This window comes from Lepidochelys olivacea, assembly GCF_965140295.1.
Source record: "Lepidochelys olivacea isolate rLepOli2 genome assembly, chromosome: 1".
Taxonomy (NCBI): Eukaryota; Metazoa; Chordata; order Testudines; family Cheloniidae; genus Lepidochelys; species Lepidochelys olivacea.
This window is the reverse complement of record NC_140411.1, coordinates 226,129,133-226,152,481: the sequence shown is the minus strand read 5'-3', so window position 1 is coordinate 226,152,481 and position 23,349 is coordinate 226,129,133. Positions and strand designations below refer to the sequence as shown.

At 43.3% G+C, this 23,349-nt stretch overlaps 1 protein-coding gene across 1 annotated transcript; it reads left to right on the top strand.

Annotated features, from left to right (window-relative positions):
- The first annotated feature begins 1,102 nt into the window (after window positions 1-1,102).
- Window positions 1,103-22,410, top strand: BCL2L14 (BCL2 like 14). The gene is made up of 6 exons (XM_084617073.1): window positions 1,103-1,332; window positions 12,197-12,633; window positions 16,559-16,726; window positions 17,969-18,039; window positions 19,392-19,664; window positions 21,192-22,410. Exons 2-6 carry the CDS (start codon window positions 12,228-12,230, stop codon window positions 21,231-21,233), a joined length of 960 nt encoding a protein of 319 aa, XP_084473199.1. The 5' UTR covers window positions 1,103-1,332; window positions 12,197-12,227; the 3' UTR covers window positions 21,234-22,410.
- The last annotated feature ends 939 nt before the right edge of the window (window positions 22,411-23,349 follow it).

Below are 23,349 nucleotides of genomic sequence, written 5' to 3'. Positions count from 1 at the left end.
TTGGAAGTTGCTATTCAGTATAAATGCAAAGCAGCATTTTAAAATGTACTCCCGTTTATCTCCCAACAGCTGTTTTTATTCCCTTGAAACACGTGAAATGAGTTGGTGGGGTTTATAGTCCAGTCTCTATTACCCAAGACACCACTACACAAAAATCTACCCTCAGAACTGGCTTCCTTATGACAGTCTCATAGGGTTGCCAACTCTACCTAAAGTTATTCTGGGAGATCTTTTCCCCCAACATATGATGTCACTTTCTTAAAATATCCTATTAAAATTTCCCAAATTGCTTTCAATAGTCACTGGGAAATTTATGTCAATTCCAGGAAACTCCAGACCAGTCCTGGAGGGTTAGAAATTCTACAGTCTCCACTGAGCAATTCAGTCTGCAATCGCTCTTCCTCCTAAAAGCTCCCCCCACCCATCTGAACTGAGGCACAAAAGCTGCAGGAAAAGCTTATAATGCCACTGTACCTGTCCTGTGGATAAATGCAGGACTTCACTCTCCTTGGCTGTCAAGCTAGCACCTTTCACAAGCACTAGGCCCACATTTACTCTTCAGTAAAGGGGCCCAGTTACAACACTACAGATCCCTGACCTGATGATAACCACAGTTAAACAGTTCTGTGTCCAGGGGACCTAACCACATCTGAAAACTGGGTTAGAACTTTGGGCTGAGAGCTATAGCAGCAGTGTAGACCACCAGGCCTGTAAAGAAATATGGTGTCACTGTTAAGAGCATCATGTGAGTGAGTGATCAGTATCTTCTGTGGCCTTTGAGTAAATACAAGTGAAAAAGAAAAAAATTATTTATTTCATATTTTTCTTAATTTGTAGGAGTATCCCCCGAATTATTATGAAAAGAAAAGTACTTTATCAACATGGTGGTGCAATCTGACCTAAATTGATGAGAAATGGCCTTGAATCAGATAAGAGTGCAAATGTTTGCCCCAGGGAACGGTAGCTGCCACAGACTTTTTGCTTCCCTATTGTAAATTGTATATTTTTCAGGAAAGTCACATGGGCACCATCAGCCCCACCCCCTAGCTGCTCTTAATGTAAACTGGCAGATTTCTACAGTACCTCTGATTATAAGGAAGTGAAAGACACTCTCTCAAGTGCAGCTCTGCCCTTATTTGAAGCATGTAAGCAAATGTTTTAACAAAAAGCTGAAATTTTAAAATAAAAACATTACCCCCTTTTCTTTGAAGGAAAGCCAGGAAGATTACAAGACTCAACTGGTTTTAACAGAAAAGAAATAGTGACCGGAAAAACATAAGGAAGTGCTCAGCTCAAGAGACTTTAAGCCTGTTGGTGCAACTTCGGCGGAAGGTAAAAACAAAGCTAAAATAATAATTTATGCTAATCTTTTTTTCCCCCCTCCACTTGGTTTTCTGTTAGACTATGCTGGGCCATTTCTGACTATCTGAACCATCAAGTGTTGTAAATGTGAACTTCATTCATATAGAGATGTAACTGTTTATAATATATTAGTGAAACAACTGTTCCATTTTGTTCTTTTTAACTCAGTACTTTGTCATTTTAAAAAAAAAAATGATTGGGCTAGAAATGGAAAAAGCTGGAGGTCCCGTGGGATCATTAGAACCAAAATATTCAGAGCTCTTACACAACTGGCTTACAAAACTTGTGACAACGTTACTCAGTGTGCTTTAAAAGAAAGTTCTGCTTGTCTAGCTGAAGAGGGCAAAGTTCTCCTCCACAATCCATGCTGTGTATACCTGTTGCGTGTAGAACTTTTAATTCATGTCAATGGAAGATTCACCCAGTGAATTCATGCAGAATGTGCATCTTTACCTCCTTGTTTTGTGAGACCAGCTCAGATCTCCAAGGCTACACAGGTTCCAGCTGGGTCAATAATTGCATATGGGATTTCTCCATCTCTAACCAAAATGATCTTTTAAATCCTGCAACTTAGGAGTGGTGGTGATTCATTCTTCTCTCTGAGTAATAATCACTAAACCAGGCCCCAGAATGGAATTAACGATCACTGTGAAGTTGAAGATTTGATTTATTGGCTGTGGCATAAATATGAACTCTTAACCAGTTATGAGTGTATTGAAAGTAAATTTGTATGTCCTATTTAAGCTGTCTGTCTTCTTTAGAGCCTGTGACCTTCCCTTCAGCTCTGAGTACGGGAAGCTTCTCCTGAACAGCCAGAAAGTAGGCAGGGAATTTCTCCTCTTCTATGAGGAATATACCTAGAAAGCATGTTCCTGTAGCCTAGATTTGTTGAATGTCTGTTTTTCTCCTGACTCATTAAAGAGCCATTGGAGGTTTGCATAAAAATAGGAGTGTTTAACTTTAGTGTCCTGGTGAAATTCAACTTTTGTTAATTCTAAATAACCCTTCAGTTGGGGGTTAGATAAGATGTCCTTAACTTCCTGGCCTAAAAAGCTGCTGCGTTCTATCTAGAACCAACTGTGTGCCCGTATGGGGAAGCTGATGCTTGCCTACCTCATAGGGATGTTATAGCTGACTTAATGTTTGTAAAGTGGGTTGAAATTCTTGGATGAAGGGTACTGTATAAGCAGTGCTTCGATACCTCAGCGATGGGCGCTCTAGAAATACAAAATGGCATTGCTTCCAGTCCTCCTTTACTGGCAGGAGCAATGTTGGCATGTTATGGGGGCTTTTAAGATGGCAGGGTGGAGGACTTATAAGGGATAGTCTTCTGAAAGAAGTCTAAGAACTGCCCACCCCTTTAAAAACAAAACAAAAACTCTGATGCCCAATTCTGCTTTCAGTTACGTTAGACTGTGAATCCGCATGTAAACAGCGGCAGAACTGAATGAAAGACAAAAGCATGTGTGAGCGTGTGATGATTCAGTGAGAGAAATTGTTATCTAGTCAGTTTTTCCTGCGCTGCCTTTTATTTAAGTTTTGTTTTTCAAAACAGGTTTCACAGTAAATCATCCAAGCTTCTTGTATAACCCAAGGAGTGAAGCAATAAGATATAGATTAGAAATCAGAACTGGACTTCTTAGTCTATCTTTTTACCTTATGTCTGGGTTTGGGGCCCCATTGTGCTAGGCGCTGTACACAGAGTTATAGACAGTCCCTAAGTGCTACTGTAATTCAGATACATATGGGAAAAATAACAAATGCAAGAAATAGAGGATCTTTCTCTGGAAAAATAAACAAACCCTTCATTCCCAAATGGAACTGTTCTGTAATAAAGGAAAGGCAGAACAGCACCATACTAAAAGGAAAGGCAAATTAAAATATTTGTTATCCTATTCTGACACTTCAGTGCAGTAACAGCGCAAGACTCAAAGCCCACATATCATTTCCACATCAATAACAATGAGGAGAAGGTAGTCCCACAGAGTAGTGCAGATCATTTCGGAACTGGGTCCATTCAAACAAAATGGATTGTGTAATGGCTGCTAGAGTGGATTATACTGTTCAGCTATTAGATGGAAATGTGTAAAATACTTTATTTAAACTAACTCAGCCGTAGCTGGCACAGCATTAAAGGATCTTGTGATGAACACATCTGGTGTGGCTATAAGTAAGCTCTGTGGCTGGTCCATGTCTGGTACAGAGGAACATGACCTAGAGGGGAGTAGTGAGAAGGAAAAGAATGGTGTGTGGTGGCTTTGTTTTTCTAAACTTCTGACTACCGCATTGGAGAGACTGAAACTGGAATATTGTGTCCAGTTCTGGTGTCCACATTTTAAAAGCTATATTGAGAAACTGGAAAGGATACAGAGACAGACACACACATGATTTGAGGGCTACAAAAAATATGTTGGAGCAAGAGATTTAAAGAGCTTCATTTGCTACACTTGATCTAAAAGAGGATCAAGAGGTGACTTATTTAAAATGTATAAATATCTTTATGCGGAGAAAATACTGGGTAAGAAAGAGCTCTTTAGTCTTGCAGAGAACGATCTAACAAGAACCAATGGCAGGAAGGTAAAACCAAAACAACTCCTCCAATTTTAAAAAAGCACAAATTTTTAACCATGAGGGTGATTAACCATTGGAACAAAACACCAATGGAAGTAATGGATCTTCCATCCCTTGGTGTCTTCAGATTAAGACTGGATGCTTTTCTGGAAAACCTGTTAGCCAAATACAAGTTATCGAGCTCAATACAGGGGGAACTAGGTGAAATCTATGGCCAGGGTTATGCAGGTGGTCAACACATGATTTTAATGGTGCCTTCTGGCCTTAGAATCAATTAATTTCATTCACAGTGTTGCCAAACTCAAGCTTACCAAAATAATTATAAATAACACACATTTTAGTGGGGGTAGGGGGTGGGGAGTCTTTTGATGGGTGAGGGGGGTTTGTTTGTTTTTTCCTTTATCTTCTTTTGTCTTTCAGACTCTAGTGTGCAGTTGCTTCACACTTCCAAGCTTTTCTCTGTAATTGTGATGGCTAGAAACTTCTTTTACATTTTAAAAAAAACAAAACAAAAAAGAGCGGAGGTTCATATGGGGTTTAAAACAATACCTACCTGATATCACAAGACTTGTGATACATATCATGAGAGTAGGCAACATGTCAGCCAGTTCATGGAAAGGACATGATGTGACATTTTTTCAGCAGAATTTAAAAAAAAAAAAAAAAAAGGGGGGGGGGGGAACATTGTGTCCGCTCAGATGCCTGTGAACTCCAGAAACTTTGAAAAACAAGGCCAGACAGACTGAGAATGAGCCAATATCAGGTCTCTTCAAACCATCCTCCATAAAAACACTTCCTGTTTCCTCCAAGATACTTAAATTCCAGCAAAGCCTAGAGAATAATGTACCGGTTCTGGTTTCAGTTTCTTTCAGGGATTCCTGAGCATGAGTAAAGACAAATACACGCATTAAAAAGCCGTCTTTTCAGAAACTCTCATCTAAAAGCAGTTCCTAAGGAAATGAGCTCTCTCATGCGACAGGGCTGAGCTCTCTGTTCAGAGCTCACCTGTGATGGTCAAGAAGTGACATGGTAATGAAGAGGGAAGTATTCTGTAAACAACAACTCTAAACCACAAATTGACTTGACACTTTCAGCTAAACAGTGTAATAAACTAATTATAGATTATTTCCTTTTTTTTTTTTTTAAACCTGCCAAGACCTGGCTTTAGGTGCTCTCCCTGCCACTTGCAGTAGTGACTTTTTTGATGCGTAAAGCAATTTAGGGAATGTGGCTTCTCACTTTCGGGGCTTGGCTTCACTGATTTAAGCTGAATTATAACTCGAGTTACCCCAACTCCAGTCCCATCCACACACACAATGCTTGGGTGACATGGTGTTTTTAACTCGGGTAGGCTGGGCAATTGCGGGGAGATAAGCTACTACATGAGTGAGCACTACTAGTTGGCAGCTTACACAGCTACTCTGTAGGGTGGACACAGGTGAATACTGCTCGTCCTCCAGTGCTTTTCCATATTTCCCCCTACATGTCCAGACAGGACAGACAAGTTTTCCTACAATTCACTGAGAGAGAATTCATGGAGCAGTACAGCTTAGTGCAGTACAAAGATCCATGGAATGCACCTCCCAGAAGTCCTAACAACACATACGAGTGAGTACAGCACTAGCGTAGACTCACCTCATGTGTTATCTTGGAGTGTGTCAGGTCTGACTCAAGCAAGGCTGACTCAAACGTAGATAACTCAGATTAATGCTGCAGTGAAGACCTGTCCTAGGTGCTAGGACAGTCAGGAAGGAATAAATTCCCAGGTCAGATTGGCAGAGACCCTGAGGATTTTTCCCCTTCCTCTGCAGCATGGGGAATGAGTCACTTGCTGGTTTCAGCTAGAGTAAATGGTGTATTCACTGTAACTCGACATCTTTAAATCAAGATTTGAGGACTTCAATATCTCAGCCAGAGGTTATTTGCCTATTACAGGGGTGCGTGAGGCTCTGGTGACATGCGATGTGCAGGAAGTGAGACCAGATCTTGATGGTCCCCTTCTGGCCTTAAAGTCTGTGAGTCTGTCTTCAGGAGACCAAGTGCTGAAACCTAGTGTTAGGTCAGATCTAATGCAAGATGCTGCTTCTCTTGAAATCCTTTCCATGACCCTTAGATCTCTCCTGTTACTGACCTTGTGAGATGGTGATAATCCTGAAGAGTCCCCAAACTGATACAACTTTATGCCAAAAGGGCCCGTCATAAATAGCCCTGTTGACTTCAGAGGGGCTACTCTCATAAGCAAAGCTGCTGCATCAGGCCCAGAACTGATGAATGGGCTGATTCTTTTACATGTTGGGTTCTTCCAGGATGAAAGTTGTTAGGTGCATACGAGCTTGTTTGCAGGAATCTGAAAGAGTGAGGTCCTCTCTAGACCCTCCTTCTATAGGGGGGAGAAATAGTCTATTATATATCCTCCAACTTTGAGATGTAAAACAAAGGTCCTGGCCATCTCATGTTAAGAGGAACACATGGCAACTTCACTGTCTCCGCTGACAGGAGGGTTATTTATAATATATTTTTGCCTGGAGAAAACTCCCCCATCTTGTCAAATCTTGGGGAGCAATCTTGTCTCCCATTTTAACCCATTTTTTATTGCTCCAGTCATTCTCAGAAGCCAGGATGCATCCTTCCAGTTGAGGAAGCCATGTCTGCATCCCTGCCCCACATGCAATGGATGGGATAACTGAGAACCAGGCCCTTGTGTCTACCCAATTCCTTTCCCATCTTCAGAGTCTCTCACAAAAGTTAGAATTCCTTTCTTCATTTCTGTTTCTTACATGTGTTTGCAATTCTTACCTCCTCTCCATCTGGTTTAATTGCTCCTTATCTAATGTCTTTCTGCCTCTATCCTGATGGCTTTTTAGATTGGTTTCTATTGTAAACTCAGTGGCTCATGTCCTTAAGAGCGGCCTTTAAAGCCCGTTTCTAAACAGCTCAGCCAGTGCCCTAGAGTCTATGGTGCAGCATTTGTAGGCATTGTATTTACTGCAGGCAGTAGCTACTCGGTGCAGATAGGGACTAGTGTCCTCTCTTTTTCCTATATCCCAGCTGCCTCATCTCTGCCCAATAAATAGTTCAGAGTCTCTCTTGTATTTGGTGTTCATGAAGAATTGGGGAAGGTAGGATATAAATGACTTACTAGTTCACAGAAGTCTGGGAAATCCTGCATGTGCACACATAAGATAGACACTATGGCTGGAAACACTTTTTTTTTTTTTTTTTTTTTTCTGATCCCTCTTCCCTCACCCCCCCCCCCCACCTCCCCAACTGTTATGATTCTTTCTCTCCATGGCTTGCATTATTATTTAAATGTTTTCGGACCCAGCACTGACCTCTTTCCATAGCTTTAAAGACTCTAGTGATTTCCTGAAGCAGTGGCTGAATTGGGTCTTTCCCGTCTGATGAAAAGCATGAGGTCTAAAATGAAATATAATTTTGAGCTGCAATATGCACACAGGTAATGGGGACTGTAGGTTTGTAAGCTAGAACTGGACCCAAGTTACAAAGTCTATACCCACTTCTCTCTGAAATTCCTGGTTATTTGGATATGTGGTTTTGGTTTAGGCCAATCTCTGTTGTTAATATTTCCAGTCTTCAGAGGTGGTTGGGGAGGTTGTTTTGCCTCAACAAAAACCCTTAAAATCCAGTGCAACATCAGAGTACTTTCTAAGCTGCTCCTCTTTCATATCTGACTAGCCCAGAGGTGGGCAAACTACAGCCCATGGGACCGTCCTGCCCGGCTCCTGAGCTCCTCGCCCGGGAGGCTAGTCCCGAGCCCCTCCCCCGCTGTCCCCCCTCAGGGGGCAGTTGGATAGGGCAGAGGTTGGGGGGGGGCAGTCAGGGGACAGAGGGTTGGATAGGGGGTGGGGTCCTGGGGAGGGTTAGGGGTGGGGATCCCGGGAGGGGGCGGTCAGGGGACAAGGTCTTTTCCCATACACTAAGGAGAAAGGATATGGTGTCTGCCTGAACTGGGTTTGGAAGCAGGTCTACTGTGGCCTCTGTTTGTAGCACAGCATTCTGGCCTGCAATCCAGCCACTGAGTCCCTCCCGCACACACAGCGAGGTTGCTGTACCTGTTACCAATGGAGGTGTTGAAGATTTAGAAATTCAGCTGATGTAAATCAACACAGCTCCACTGTTTTCAGTGGAGCTATGCTGGTTTACACCAGTGGAGATCTGGCCTTCAGTACACATGATAGCATCAATTTATTATTATTTACTATTATTATTTAAATCTCAGGCTGTATTGACCTGAGGTCAAAAAGTTTTCCAAAGACCACAACTGACTGACAAACGAATGTCCATTTGATTTCACATGGTAGTACCAAAACAGGACATCCTAATCACACACTTCACTGCTAAATAGAGAGGCACATAATAGACTGGCTTGTGCCTGAAGGGTAGGAGTTTCAAAAGAGCCTAAGGAAGTTAGTTGCCTCACTCCCATTGACTCTCCCTGGCAGTTAGCACTTTGTGTGGCTTTTTCCAGTGGTGCCCTAATGAACATCCAGTGTTGGAGTTGGATATCATAGTGGGAACACAGTAGCACTAATATTGAATAAAAAGGAGGGAATAGTTAGATGCCAACGTGAAAGGCCTGGCAGTTGGAAAGGACTAACTTGAATTTGTTTAAGTTCCATATTGTTATCTGAATATGGACGCGTCACTCCCCTGCAGAAGTAGCAGATGTCCGAGGCCTTTGCAGATCAGCTTCTGAGAGGAGAGGAAATCTGTGATGTGAGGCCAGGGTATAGAGTATGTATAACTTGTATAATTAATGCTATATACAGCAGTCCTTGGACAGAGGTGGTCACAATCAGCATGAGGCTAGCCCCCTTTTCCAGAGAAATCATCCCAGGAACCAATGCCCACCTCCCAAGGAACATCTTTTTCTCAGGATTTGACTTTAGTTAGAGAGATTAAAACAGGAAGCAAACTTTTTTGCTGCTTCTCTACAGCAGCCACATGGAAACCACAACAGTAAACCAACAACAATGAGGCATTTTTCCAAATCTGAAATCTTGCTTGTACGCTAAAATCTTGCAAGACTCTGTGTAACAGTGCCATTGTGTGACCCAGCCATAATAGTGCTTGTGCAAGCGAGAGGCTCACTTCATAGAACTTCCCCTCCAGTGTTCCAGCTGAACACCCTAGCCAAGTAATTGGGATGATGTTAGAAATTTTCATATGGCTTTCTGCGGGGCAGCTGTTCAGTCACTTGCTTCCATTCGTTCCTGTTGTTGCTCTGGGTTTATAGAGGTCAGGAGGGAAACGAGCCCAGTGACAAGCACAAGTAATGGAGTGTTTCATGCTGAAAGGAATGATAGAATGATAAACAATGGATAGAGCAGCTGAAAGACCGCAGGCAGTGTGTGTGTCTAGCTGTACCAGTTCCCCAACAGAGGAGAGGATACAATAACTAGGCACCACTGTATCAGCCATTAAAAAATCATGATTTTAAAAACTAACAAATATGGGGTTCATATTTTATTTGCCTTCCTGGCTGGAGCCTTTAGAGTTTACATTTTCAGACCTTTCTCTACAAACTAGGGCTGTCAAGGGATTAAAAAAAAATGAATTGTGATTAATTGCACTGTTAAACAATAATAGAATACCATTTATTTAAATATTTTGGTGTTTTCTACTCTTTCAAATATATTGATTTCAATTACAACACAGAATACAAAGTATACAGTGCTCACTTTATATTTTTTTATTACAAGTATTTTGCACTGTAAAAAATCAAGAGGTTTTTTTCAGTTCACCTAATACCAGTACTGTGATGGAATCTCTTTTTATCATTAAAGTTGGACTTACAAATGTAGAATTATTTCAAAAAACTTTTATTTTTAATGTAAAATTTTAGAGCCTGCAAGTACACTCAGTCCTACTTCTTGTTCAGCCAATCACTCAGACAAACAAGTTCGTTTACGTTTGCAGGAGATAATGCTGCCCGCTTCTTGTTTACATTGTCCTTTGAAAGTGAGAACAGGTATTCTCAGGGCACTGTTGTAGCCAGTGTCACAAGATATTTACATGGCAGAAGTGCTAAAGATTCATATGTCCCTTGATGCTTCAACCACAATTCCAGAGGACATGCGTCCATGCTGATGACGGGTTCTGCTTGATAACAATCCAAAGTAGTGCAGACCAACGCATGTTCATTTTCATCATCCGAGTCAGATGCCACCAGCAGAAGGTAGATTTTTCTTTTTTGTTTCAGGTTCTGTAGTTTCCGCATCGGAGTGTTGCTCTTTTCAGACTTCTGAAAGCATGCTCCACACCTCGTCCCTCTCAGATTTTGGAATGCACTTCAGATTCTTAAACCTTGGGACGAGTGCTGTAGCTATCTTTAGAAATCTCACATTGGTATCTTCTTTCACTGTAGATTTCACAAAACGCAAAGTGTTCTTAAAATGAACAAAATGTGCTGGGTCATTGTCCGAGACTGCCATAACATGAAATACATGGCAGAATACGGGTAAAACAGTGCAGGGGCCATACAATTCTCCCCCAAGTAGTTCAGTTACAAATTAACGCATTTTTTTTAACGAGAGTCATCAGCATGGAAGCATGTTCTCTGGAATTGTGGCCAAAGCATGAAGGGTCAAAAGAATGTTTAGCATATCTGGCACGTAAATACCTTGCAATGCCAGCTACAAAAGTGCCATGCAAATGCCTCTTCTCACTTTCTGGTGACATTGTAAATAAGAAGCAGGCAGTATTATATCCTGTAAATGTAAACAAACTTAGCGATTGGCAGAACAAGAAGTAGGACTGAGTGAACTTGTAGACTGTGACGTTTTATATTGTTTTTGAGTGCAGTTATGTTACACACACACAAATCTACATTTGTAAGCTGCACTTTCACAACAAAGATTGCAGTACTTGTATGAGATGAATTGAAAAATACTATTTTGTTTATCACTTTTAATTACAAATATTTGCACTGTAATATACACTTTGATTTCAATTACAACACAATACAATATACACGAAAATGTAGAAAAACATCTACAATATTTAATTTTTAATTGGTATTCTATTTAATAGTGCAATTAATCACGATTAATTTGTTTGAGTTAATAGCATGAGTTAACTCTGATTAATCAACAGCCTTACTACAAACATGACAGCTAGAAACTTCCATTTAAAAAAAACCTGAGATTCTTGTATCACTTGATGAATCCAGGAGCTCGGGAACTCCAAATACCATGAGGCTTGCATTAACATCATCAGAGTTGGCAACACTGCAAAGTTTTATAGTTGGGGAGGGGCTGATGGAACCCAGCAGAGAGTGGAGGTAATGTGGATTTAGTGAAATTTGCACATAGGATGCGCTTTAGTTAATTGAAATCTTTTCTTCCATCACATCCTTGTGAGAATCAGTATTAATATAACAACCTTCCCTGTTTCCTGCATTCTACCCAAAGTTAACAGCTTCCCAGTTGCATCTGGTATCTCTTGCACCCATCTCCAAGCCACCCATGCTAGGAATTGCCACCCAGTTTGACATGCACAAAGTTCTTTTCTCTCCTCCTCCACAATAGTTCTGAAAATTCAGCTGTTCCAAGGAGCATCCTCTCAACAATGACCATGTGCCACTTTGCTTGTTCACTATACTGTAACTATTTATTTGTGCCTTTAGACAGTAAGATCTTTGCATCAGGGAATCTGCCTAGCATAGAAATATATTCCTATATTGCATAGGATTAGAAGGGGCTTCCTAGGTCATTAAGTCCAATCCTGTGCTATCACAGACAACTCTATCTCTTTACGCCCATTAAATAAACTTATCAAGCCCTATGTCAAAACTAGTGAGGTTGTTTGCTCCCATTGGAATGCTATCCCAGAAATGTGGCAAATGTTACCTCCTGTAAAGCACCATGTACATTTGCATCAGCTTAGAAACAATAACATGCAGAAAGTTTCTGGCAAAAACACCCCCTTGCCTGAATGATATTCCAGGGACCATGTTAGGGTAGCCAAATCCAATTCAAGTCAACATAAAAAAATGAGAGAGAGGGAGCATGCTGTAATGGCTCCTTGCCCCCTGGGATCCATTCTTCCAGATCTAGGAAGTTGCTTGGACAAGCCACTTAACCACTCTGTAAAATAATACTCCCCTGGCTCACAGGTGCTGTGAGGCTTAAGTCATTGAAGTTTAAGTGCTTTGGTGAAAGGCTCTCTAGTATTATTCAGAATTAACAAAATTGGTGTGCTCCCTAAACCATTAAGACTAACAAGGAATATGTCATTTTAGGGGCAAGATAAAGCTAACCAGTGACGCCAACATGGAAGAGATCTCTCTGGAGGATGAGGACAGAGACACCGTGGAATACAAAGTTCTTATGGCCTATGCCCAGCGGCGTCTCTCTGTGAGTAAATACAGGCAACTTCTGGAAAGGGAGGCGAAGACCTTGAAAGGATCGTCTACAGAGAGAGGGGAAAGGGAAGGGATCCCTCAAGCCAATAAGGGTGAGACGCACCAAGAATTGTCAGTCCAGGACAAAGGGCCCGCTGCCCAACATAAAAAGCAAAGGAAGAAAAAGTTCATGCAGAGATGCCTGCTGCTTTTCTCCTGTGCCAGAGGAGAGAGGGAGAAGGGCCCACAGGAGCTAGCCACAAACCAAGACACTGTGAATGGGTATGGCTTAAAGTTGCAGATGGCACTCCAGACCTCTTCTCCAGAGTCAGAAGGTGGGTGCCTGAATAGTTTCTCTTTCTGTCTCCAGTCCCTTTTTCATGCTGGTTTCTATTTCTCTCCTAAATAGCTTATTGATGGCTGATTTTGCTGCCTTTCTCCTTTACTTGTTAATATATTCTTTCATGCTAGCTGTGGGAATAAAATTGCCAGTCCTGGTCCCTAAACAAAAAACAGAGTAGATTCATGCTTGTAATATACCTTTTAGTCTCCACACTGAACCTATACACCGGCCATGAATATCCTGCCATAATTGTACAATTGCACAGATTTGCTTTTCCAAGCACTAGTTTATTGTTCCCTGAACTGGGCTAAAGAATGTAATGAAGAGTAGTTTAAGAAAAACAATAGATGTGGGCCAGACTGCAGTCTCCTATGGTAAAATCAGCAAAGAGAGGGCTGAGAGGGACTCATCCAAGGGGTCTACTCAAGCAGTTTTCCTCATAGAATCAGAGGATTGGAAGGGGTCATCTAGTCCAGTCGCTTACAGTCATGGCAGGACTAAGTATTTGGCCATCTGTGACAGGTGTTTGTCTAACCTGCTCTTAAAAAATCTCCGATGGAGATTCCACAGCCTCACTGGGCAATTTATTCCAATGCTTAACCACCCTGACAGTTTGGAAGTTTTTCTGAATGTCCAACCTAAATCTCTCTTGCTGCAATTTAAGCCCATTGCTTCTTGTCCTATCCTCAGAGGTTCAGGAGAACAATTTTTCTCCCTCCTTCTTGTAACAACTGTTTATGTACTTGAAAACTGTTATGTCCCCTCTGTTTTCTCTTCTCCAGACTAAACAAACCCAATATTTTCAGTCTTTCCTCATATGTCATGTTTTCTAGACCTTTTAATAATTTTTGTTCTCTGAACTCTCTCCAATTTGTCCACATCTTTCCTGAAATGTAGCGCCCAGAACTGGACACACTTCTCCAGTTGAGGCCTAATCAGCACAGAATAGAGCAGAAGAATTACTACTTGTGTCTTGCTTGCAACACTCCTGCTAATACATCCCAGAATGATATTTGCATGTGGTGTGTTTTTGTTTGTTTGTTTTTTTTTTGCAGCGTTATATTGTTAACTCATTTAGTTTGTGATCCACTGTGACCCCCAGATCTTCTTCTGCAGCATCTATCCTAGGCCATCATTTCCCATTTTCTGTGTGCAATTGATTGTTCCTTCCTAAGCGGAGTACTTTGTATTTGTCCCTTATTGAATGTCATCCTATTTTCTTCAGACCATTTCTCCAGTTTGTTCAGATCATTTTGAATTTTAATCCTATCCTCCAAACCACTTGCAACCCCTCCCAGCTTGGTATCCTCCACAAACTTTATAAAAGGACTCTCTGCCATTATCTAAATCACTGATGAAGATATTGAACAGAACCAGACCCAGAACCAATCCCTGTAGGACCCCACTCGTTATGCCCTTCCAGCATGACTGTGAACCACTGATAACTACTCTCTGGGAACGATTTTCCAACCACTTATGCACCCATCTTGTTGTAGCTCTATCTAAGTTGTACTTCCCTAATTTTGTTTGAGAAGGTAATTTTGCTGGCTCTGGACCCCCAGTGTCTTCTACTCCCTGGCATCATAGTTGAAATAGAAACACTGTACCAAGGCTTTTCTAACTTCTCCCACAGCAGCCACCATTACTACAGGATCCCTCTTAAAAGGGGTTCCCTACTGAAGAGGGAGGGCAAGGTAACACAGCCCCCAGCTGGGTGCCTTCTCCTGAGGAATCTCCATGGGACCCCAGAAAGATATGGGTCACATTCCCAGCCCCACCCCCATCCAGTGCAGGCCTACCACCTGGCCCAGGGATCCCAACCCTACAGAGAGCTCTCCATGGGGTCTTGAGAAGAGGGAACAGTGCCACGGAAGTGGCGGAGCCTACCCTCCTCTGTCCAGTAGGCAGGAAAGCTGCATGTGGAGGGTGCTTATCTCCATGCTCAGATTTAGCGGGCCACTCTCTGGCCCATTATCAGTGATTTATCATACACCCAGTATCCAAAGGCTATCGCTTAGATGAGGTGCTGTGACATGGCTGATGAGACTCCACCAGGTCTCCACAGGCAACTAGCTCATGCTCTAGAGCACAAGGGTCAAGATAGGTGATAGAATGGCCAGGTTTACCAGGTGTATCCACTGCTTGCAAGGTGGCCCCAGTATTCTACTCAGAATAAGACACTTGTCCCATCTTCAGTATTATTGGCCGAATTACATCCTGTGGTGGTAGTCATTGCCTTCTCCCCCTTTGCTATATTTACAGGGCCTCCTAAAACAACCCATAACTCACATCTCCAATCCAGTCACCCCACCAGCTTCTAAACCCTCCCAAGCATCTAGGACAAGCCACCCAAGCAGTCATCCTCCCAGCTGTCAAAGCTGGTTACATCTATCAATACAAGATCTCTGCCTACTCCTCCCACCCTTGTGGATAAGTGGACCTAACCAGACTCTTCCATTGGCAAAAATCATTTGCCCACCTCCAGATGCCATTCCGACCACATACTTTTTAATTTCCTGCCCAGACATTATTAAGGAAGGTCACACTGGCCTGTTTTAGTAATCTGACATTCCTTTCAATGTACCATAAACCAACCAGCAGGTGGCAGTCTGAGCTCAACTACGAATGCTGTTTCCCTCATCAGTACTGTTAGACGCAGGGTTTGGTCCTAAAACCAGGCTTTAGCAATACGGTAGCAGATCACCCTCCCAAGCCCTAAAACAGTGAACTCACATTTGCAGGGGAACCTGTTACTTGTGGCAGTGTGGGATGCAGGCATCCTTCAGGAAAGGGGGGTGCTTGCTGTGATCATTTGTATGTCAGCCCCGGATTGTCTTCCTAGATCAGACATTAGCTCAGCTATGAACTCTGGGGCCAACATTTCCAAACCTGGATGCCTAATGTTAGGCTTCTAGATTCATGTTTAGGCACTGGAATAAATGACCTGATTTCCACCCTGCAAACTCCACCGCCAAAGGCTGAGCAGACAGCAGCTCCCAGACATGATATAAAGGGAGCTCCCTTCAGAGCTGGGTCATCCAGGAGCTGGTCTGGCTGTCTGCTGGTCAAAACAGGAGTTGTCCCTTGCGGGATCAGAGTTCAGGTCCCAAGCTCCCAGGGACTTAGTGCAGGAAAGAGCAACTTCCCGCTCGCTTGGTTGGTATGAGAGATCCTCCGTTTGGCTGGCTGACCGTCAGTTTGTAGATCACAAAGGTCCTGGATAGAGTCTTAGCTGCGGGGGGGGGGGGGGGGGTGTGTGAGTGTGTGTGTGTGTATGGCATACATCAAGCCTGGCCACTGGATTAAAGGGCTCTGTTCATGGTCATGTCCGCTCCAGCCTCTTGCCATACAAGAGGAACACAGAACTCCCAGCCTGGGAGAGATTGTCTTTTATTAAAACGCATCACCACAGTGTTTTATACAATTGGGCATAGATGAACCAACCATTTACAATATCCCAATACAACCAGCTCTGAAAGCTGCGATCCTGAGGATAGGGTGATCAGATATCCTGATTTTCGGGGCTTTGTCTTATATAGGCGCCTATCACTCCCCACCCCATCCTGATTTTTCACACTTGCTGTCTGGTCACCCTACCTAAAGAGCAAAGCAATCTCATCTTCTAATGTGCAATCGTCTCCAGAGGTACAAAGGCATGCAGTAACCAGTGAACACTACATACTATCTTCCACTGGAGAGCTACTGCTCAGATAATGAGAAAAGTTTGTGGTGCATCATGGGTGTGTAGCATTCCCCTCCATTCCTAATTACAGCCACCTGAGCCCAAAGAGCAGCAAGGCTCTGTGATCGGGAAATGTGCCTCTTGATCTTGTCCTGTTCCTCCTCCTCAGGGTTCTGTGAATGCTAATGTGTTAAGCCTGCTTGAGGGACTAACCAGCAGGATTTCTTTTTTCCAGGTGAGGCAGAGGGTTTCCTCCACGTTGCAGACAGACTTGCTAAGATAGTTAATGCCAGGTCGCACTCAGCTCCCCGGGGAGTGGGTTTCAGAGCGCTAGAGCGCACTCCAAGTCTAGAGGCAGATGGTGGACAGCTCAAATTCCCTCAGCAAGAGGGAGGTGAAAAAGGTAAGATTGATTGACTGACTGAGGTAGTGCAGTAAAACTCCTCAAAAACAACAAGGCGTCCGGTGGCACCTTAAAGACTAACAGGTTTATTGCGGCATAAGCTTTTGTGGGTAAAAAACCCACTTCGTCAGATGCATCAACTACTCAGTGTATGATACTGTGCTTAGAGCTACAGCCTGAAGCCTATATAACTGTAATTGGGGTAGGCTTGTGCTGAAGAAACTAGCTCATTTTCTGGTTATTCAGGTTCCGGGTACCCCTCCTACCACTGTTGTTTAATTTGTATCGCAGTAGCACTTAGCGGTACCAGCTGAAATCAGGACCCCACAATGCTAGCTCCTACACAAACACTTAGTGGCACACAGAGGCTAGCACAGTAGAGCCCTGCTCTCAGTTGGGTGCTACTGTAGTACAAATAATTAATAAAGCTCATGAGAATCTTGAAGTCTGAATTGAACATGACAGAGAGCCTGGGTGGGGAAGCAGAGGCACAGGTAGATGAAATGACTTGCCGAGGGTCATGCTGAAGGCAGAGCCAGGAATAAATCCATTGTCTTCTGATGCCGAGCCCAGTGCCTTATTCACTGGACCATGCTGCCTTTGTGACTTGCTTTCTCCTTCTGCAAGGTGACTGCACTGACTGCATGATCCACTGGCTACACTATATTTCTGGATCATTTGTTTTTCCCAGGCTCAGTGGGGAATTCTCTCTCTTTTGGTGTGAGGTTTTCAGGACTCTTTTCATTCAGAGGAGGGCCGCCAGACATGGTAGCATGTTCCTTGCTCTGGTTGTTTGACAAGCGGACACCTCATAGCTTGCCAGAGCTGCCACTAGCAGATGTTGCTCCTGAGTGGCGGGGTGGAGCCTTGTACTCCCACTAGCCACTTCAGGGTCTTGTCTTCAATATCAGATACTCCTTGAAGAAAGCAAGAATAACAGGGATTAAACTCCAGTCCCACTCCCTGACTGGAGCAAAATTCTATAAGGGCATAATAAATTACTGGAACTCATAACGGACAAAGAACATCTCCTATTCCAGAGTGTGCTACAAACATCTGCCTAAAACCTACATGCAGGTCTGTCATTGTATATTTTACCTGGTTCAAGCCACAAAATGGGAGTTGCTTTCTTACAAAGCTGATCATTCTCTATGTGGTGTAGACAATGAGCTAGTTCCTTTAAGTCTGCTACCTGGATCCTGCTAGAAGAAAGTAATTATTTCTTTTCCTCCCCAACTCCAGATGAAGAAGAGAGGATAATAGAAACGATAGTTGCATTGTTAAGACAATCTGGGGATAAACTGGAAGAAACGGTAATATACGCTTTATTTTTTAAATGAACAGTCCGCTCTGTGTACGTTTCATTATACGTTTGCCAGCAGTGAATGCTATGATTAAGGTTGCAAAACCATTTCTATTCTGATCCTTTTTCACACATTTAGAACTTTCTGAAACTTTCATTATTTGGGCTGAGATTTTTCTGCGCTAGGCCTCGCATCTTAAGATTTGGGCTTTAAGATTTTCAGAGGCACAAAAGAAAGTAGTTGCCTGGCCACTATTCATTTCAATGGGAGTTGGACACCTAACTGCCTTTTGAGCTTCTGAAAATCTCCCCCTTTCAGCATTAAGCTTGGCACATGAGTAGTTTTCAGGGACCGCCCTAAACCAAAAGGTGCCCCAGGTGAGGAGCATCTTCAGTGCCGCCCTCCTTCCAATTGTTAAACTTTTGAATACCTTATTTTTTATTGCATTTGTATCCCATTTCATGACTTTGGTGCATGATGTGCATGCATGATTTATCCCCGTCATATAAAACAATACACTTTCACGCTAGATCTGTAAATCTGTATCTATTCATGCCATACAAAAGCAAATAAAAACTTGTTTCCACTAAGATTGTAGAAACTTTTTAATTTTAAGAATAACTGAAATGTACTATCAAAACCTGAAATGCTTTACTTCAAACATTCTATTTTCCCTTTTGTCACTAACAACAAAAGCAGCACCTGGAGCCTGACACCCCAAGTGGTCGCCTGCCCCTAAATCTGGTCCTGCCCAGGGAGGTTAAACTCTCTCTGTAACTTTTGGAGGGGAAATCTTTTGAATTAAGAGTTAATGTTTGAAAATTCTACCCTGAGCTTATATAAATTACCCCCTGCATGAATTCATTAGTTGGAGCTGAGGCTGGGATTTTCAGCACTGAAAGCATAGGTCTCTACTACTGTACTTAACTCCTGAAGCTGGTAGTGATAGTAGATTCTTGTCCTCTACATAGACCAGTCACTAGAGGGAGGACATGTTAAACCCTGAACCAATAGATTTCACATACACAGACACATCACTGAGAGTACAATCCTACACACACTTTACTCATGCAAGTAATCCCCACTGATGTCAGTAGGACTGTGTAAGTAAAGTAACTCCTGTGTGTACGTTTGATAACTCTCATGGGTAAGTTTGCAGGATCAGGCCCTAAGCCTGAAAATGCAGACTTCATACATGAGAGCACATCTCTCTAGATCTAATAACGAATATGTTGTTGAATACAGACTCCATGGAGACACTAGGGTGGATTTCACTTTTCCAAGCACTAGATTCCTCCTCAGTAAAACTCTGTATTTATGACCATGGCTTTAATGGATTAATAGTTATGCTCCTTTTTCAGATAAAAAGGGACAGCACTTTCTATCACTGCGTCACAAAGATGCTCTCCTATGCCTTCTTCAAGAAACTCACTGATCAGTACCTGGAGGAAGACCCAGGAGATTCTACCAGGGAGACAGAAGGCAAAATACAGTGCACCAAAGCTGCCTTTGTGATGGAAGTTACAACCAGACTTACAGCCGTGGACAACCATCCTATGAACATGGTCCTTGGGTTTGGAGTAAAATACCTCAAAGAAAATTTTAGCCCTTGGATTCAGAACCATGGTGGATGGGTAGGAGACTTCATTCTTTAGAATGATAGGCTAGCACACCTCTATGCAATGAACATCCTTTTGGATTGAAAACAGATGTTAGAAAATTGTACTGCTTAAATATCTCTTTTAGAGGATGAGAGTGGTCAGGGACTATATTACATGACTATACATTCAACAACATATAGAGGGCCTAAACGTATCCAGTTCTGAGAGCAATGAGAGCCATGGGCACAAAGTATCTCTGAAAAACATGCAGTTAGGCTCCTGAGGTGCTATCTTGTGATCCCCTGACACAAGACATCTCAATCTTTGCACATAGAGGCCCAGATCCTCACAAGTATATAGGCTCCTAACTCCCATTAAAATCTGTGGAAGTTAGGAGTCTATATACCTTTTGAGGATCTGGGCCATAGTCCTTTAACCCTGTAATGTAACCCACTAGCATGGCCCTCTTTTGACCATGCAGAGTCCCAGTTCTCTACATCTTCTGTCCTGAAAGCTTCCTTAGTCTGTTTTAGGTCTCAAGTTTATGCCCTCTTCCATGCTGTCCCTTATGGAATGCATTCCCACTTCTGTGCCCCCAACAGCATCTCTCCTCTTTCAGCTGTCTCCTTAGAGCTCACCTTTGAAAAGTCCTCCCAGGCCGATTCCCTTCCCAGCAATGCCTCTGTTAGGGTTACCATATTTGAACATTCAAAAAAGAGGACACGCCGGGGGGGGTGGGGGGGGAATTTGCTCGTGCCAACTCTGCCTCCTCCCTGCCCCATTGGGCCCCTTCCCCAAATCCCCACCCCGGTCCCGCCTCCTCCCCTGTGTGCACCATGTTCCCCCTCCATCCCAGCAGTGCAAAACAGCTGTTTCGCGGAACACGCGCTGGGAGCTAGGGAGGAAAGAGTGATCAACATTCACTCTTTCTTGAATGATCAACTCTTCTTTGGGGAAAAATGATAATGGCAAAATCCCGGACATTTTTAGATATTTAAAAATTACTGGCAGATGGCTATTTAAGAACCAAAAAGCCAGACATGTTTGGGAAAATATGGACATACTGTAACCCTAGCCTTTGTGCGCCCCCAATCTGCTGACCCACAGCTCATTTGCCTGAATTTGATTGCAAGCTCCTCAGGCAAAGGACCTTGTTGTTCTGTGTTCTGCAAAGCAGTGTGGTCAGCTGTGACGCTGTATAAATATGTTGCAGCTCTAGACTCTACGTCTGTGGTAGGCAACCTGCAGCCCATACATGGCCCGTCAAGGTAATCCGCTGGCAGGCCGCAAGATAGCGTGTTTACATTGACTGTCTGCAAGCATGTCCACCCGCAGCTCCCAGTGGCTACGGTTTGCCATTCCCAATCCATGGGAGCTGTGGGTTGCCCACCACTGCTCTACATCACTTCAGATCGCTGGTATGCAGGGCTGTGTGGTTGATGGCCTCACAGGTCAGCAGTGGAAAAATCCATTGTTGTGATGCGCACATTGACAGCATTTGAAAAGGAGTACAGTCACACTTCCTATTTTACCAAGTCCTTCTCTTTTCTTCTGTTGCAGGAACATGCCTTGGGATTATTGGACGAGGAAGAAGTAGAATAAACTTGAGCAGATTCACTCTCCAGGGCTTTTAATAGCCTTGGACAGGCACACATGCTGTAGCTTTACAACAATCCAATGCCAGAGTGATTTTGAGAGGGGAGGGTAGAAGAGGAGAATGCTGGGACTTGAAGGTCCCCAAGGGAAGGAAGTGTGATCACTCTTCTTGAAGCCTTCTGTTAAGGTGCAAGTGTTAATCAATGTGTAGGAGAACAAGACTAGCTACTTTTCTCAGGGTGAGCAAACATCTCATTGGCCCTCAAGTGCCACCTTGTGCCTCATGGCTAACATGACTTCAGATGCCTTTTTAAACCTTGTAATGGATGTATCTTAAGGTTCAAATACCATAGTGTGTAATCCATGCCAAGCAACACCTGAATGTAACTGAGCTACAGCTGCAAGGCTAGATTTTCATGTGCTCTGAACCCAGTGATGGGGCCAGATTTTCCCACAGAGCTCAGCATGTTAAGTGCTGCAAATGCTTTTCGGAAGCTGACCCTTAATGCTATCACCTTACCACTTACAATCAGGTTATGCTAGAGCTGTATTTGGGCCTTGTGTGTGTTTCAGCCAATCAGAGGCCAGTTTATGAAATAAGGTGGATTCTGACCAGGGGACACTATTTATTTTCCCTAGCTTGAATCACAGACCACCGTTCAGCAATGTCCAGCCCGTGCTGTTTTTAACATGATGCAAATGGCGTAGCACTGCTGGATCCACATCCCTCTTCTGGTGTGGTGCTGCTACTGTGTTAATTGCTCACTAAGAAGGACAGAGAGACAAAGTTGGCTTGAATGTAACAGTGAAAATTAGCCATCCAAAAATAAGCAGCTGTTTTTTATTTTGCTCGGTGTTAGTGGGCTGGGATGAGAGGGATTTTTCTCCAGCAGCAGGAGGGGTCAATGCAGAACCTCAGTCAAGTGAGCTGTTTCTTATTTAAACAGTCTTTCACTTTTCATACATGTCACAGTTACTCTTTGAGTGCAACCTACTTCTTCTACAGCAGAGCTCAGTCATACTCCTTAGCCTGAGATGATGGCTTTGATTTGCTGTAGGCTAGTGTGAAAACTTGTGCACCACTCTTGTAATTGCAGTTAATTGCATTCACTGCATCGCAGTCCAAAATTTCATTGCTGGGCCAAACACTAGTTCTCCATGATGAATAAAAGAGTGCAATAAATCTACTTGTGTTTTTTGGAGTGAGGCAGCTGACAACCACCACCTCTAACCCTACCCAAGTACCTGTAGTCCACTCTTTATAGAGGGGGGGGATCCTTTTGGATCTTACCACTGACATTCTGTACAGGGCTGAGGGGTTTTTGTTGCATCCAACTACCCCATGTGGGATGGTTGCTGGTGTGGGTTTAACCAGAGCAGGATTATGCTACTTATTATAGCAACAAATCCAGCTTTAAAATGGGGCTGAGCTCTGAGGTGTTTAAGCCACATTTAGAAAAGAGCACAGCTGCTTCCCAGGATGATTTTTGTTTAAAGGGTAACAAACCCATCCTGTAGCTCTCCCTCAAGGGGGTACGTCATCAAATGGCTTCCCAAGCCCTACAGAATAATAACCTGAGCACTTGTGATCACCCCAGGCTAACCCATGTGGTCCCTCTAAGAGGCTATGTAGACTGGCAAATGAAACCTACCATTATCTCCGGTCTCTGGAGCTGACATCTCCTAGCTCTGCTTGCCCTTGCTTGCCGGGTAGGTGACACACAGGGAAAGTGGACTTAGTTTGCCAACTTACCCACGGTGCTGGATTTTCTACCGGACTGCTGTGCAATCTGTATGCTGGTGCCTGCTCAGTGGCTCTGGTGACTGCTGCACCAGCCTCTGGTCAATAGGAGGTGCTGAAGATGTACCTCAGAGCAAGCATTTCACCTCTCCATTATGTACTACTATAATTTTCAGAGGGCCTAAGCGTATCCAGTTCTGAGAGCAGTGGGAGCCATGGGCACTAAGTATCTCTGAAAAACATGCAACGAGGCTCCTGAAGTGCAATCAATGCAACCTAGGGCTCTGTGCTCCAAAGTTTGCTATCTGCATAACATCATGTGATCACACCTCTCCTACCCACCCATCTCCTTTTCTTGTGTGGGCAGAGAGCTCTCCTTGT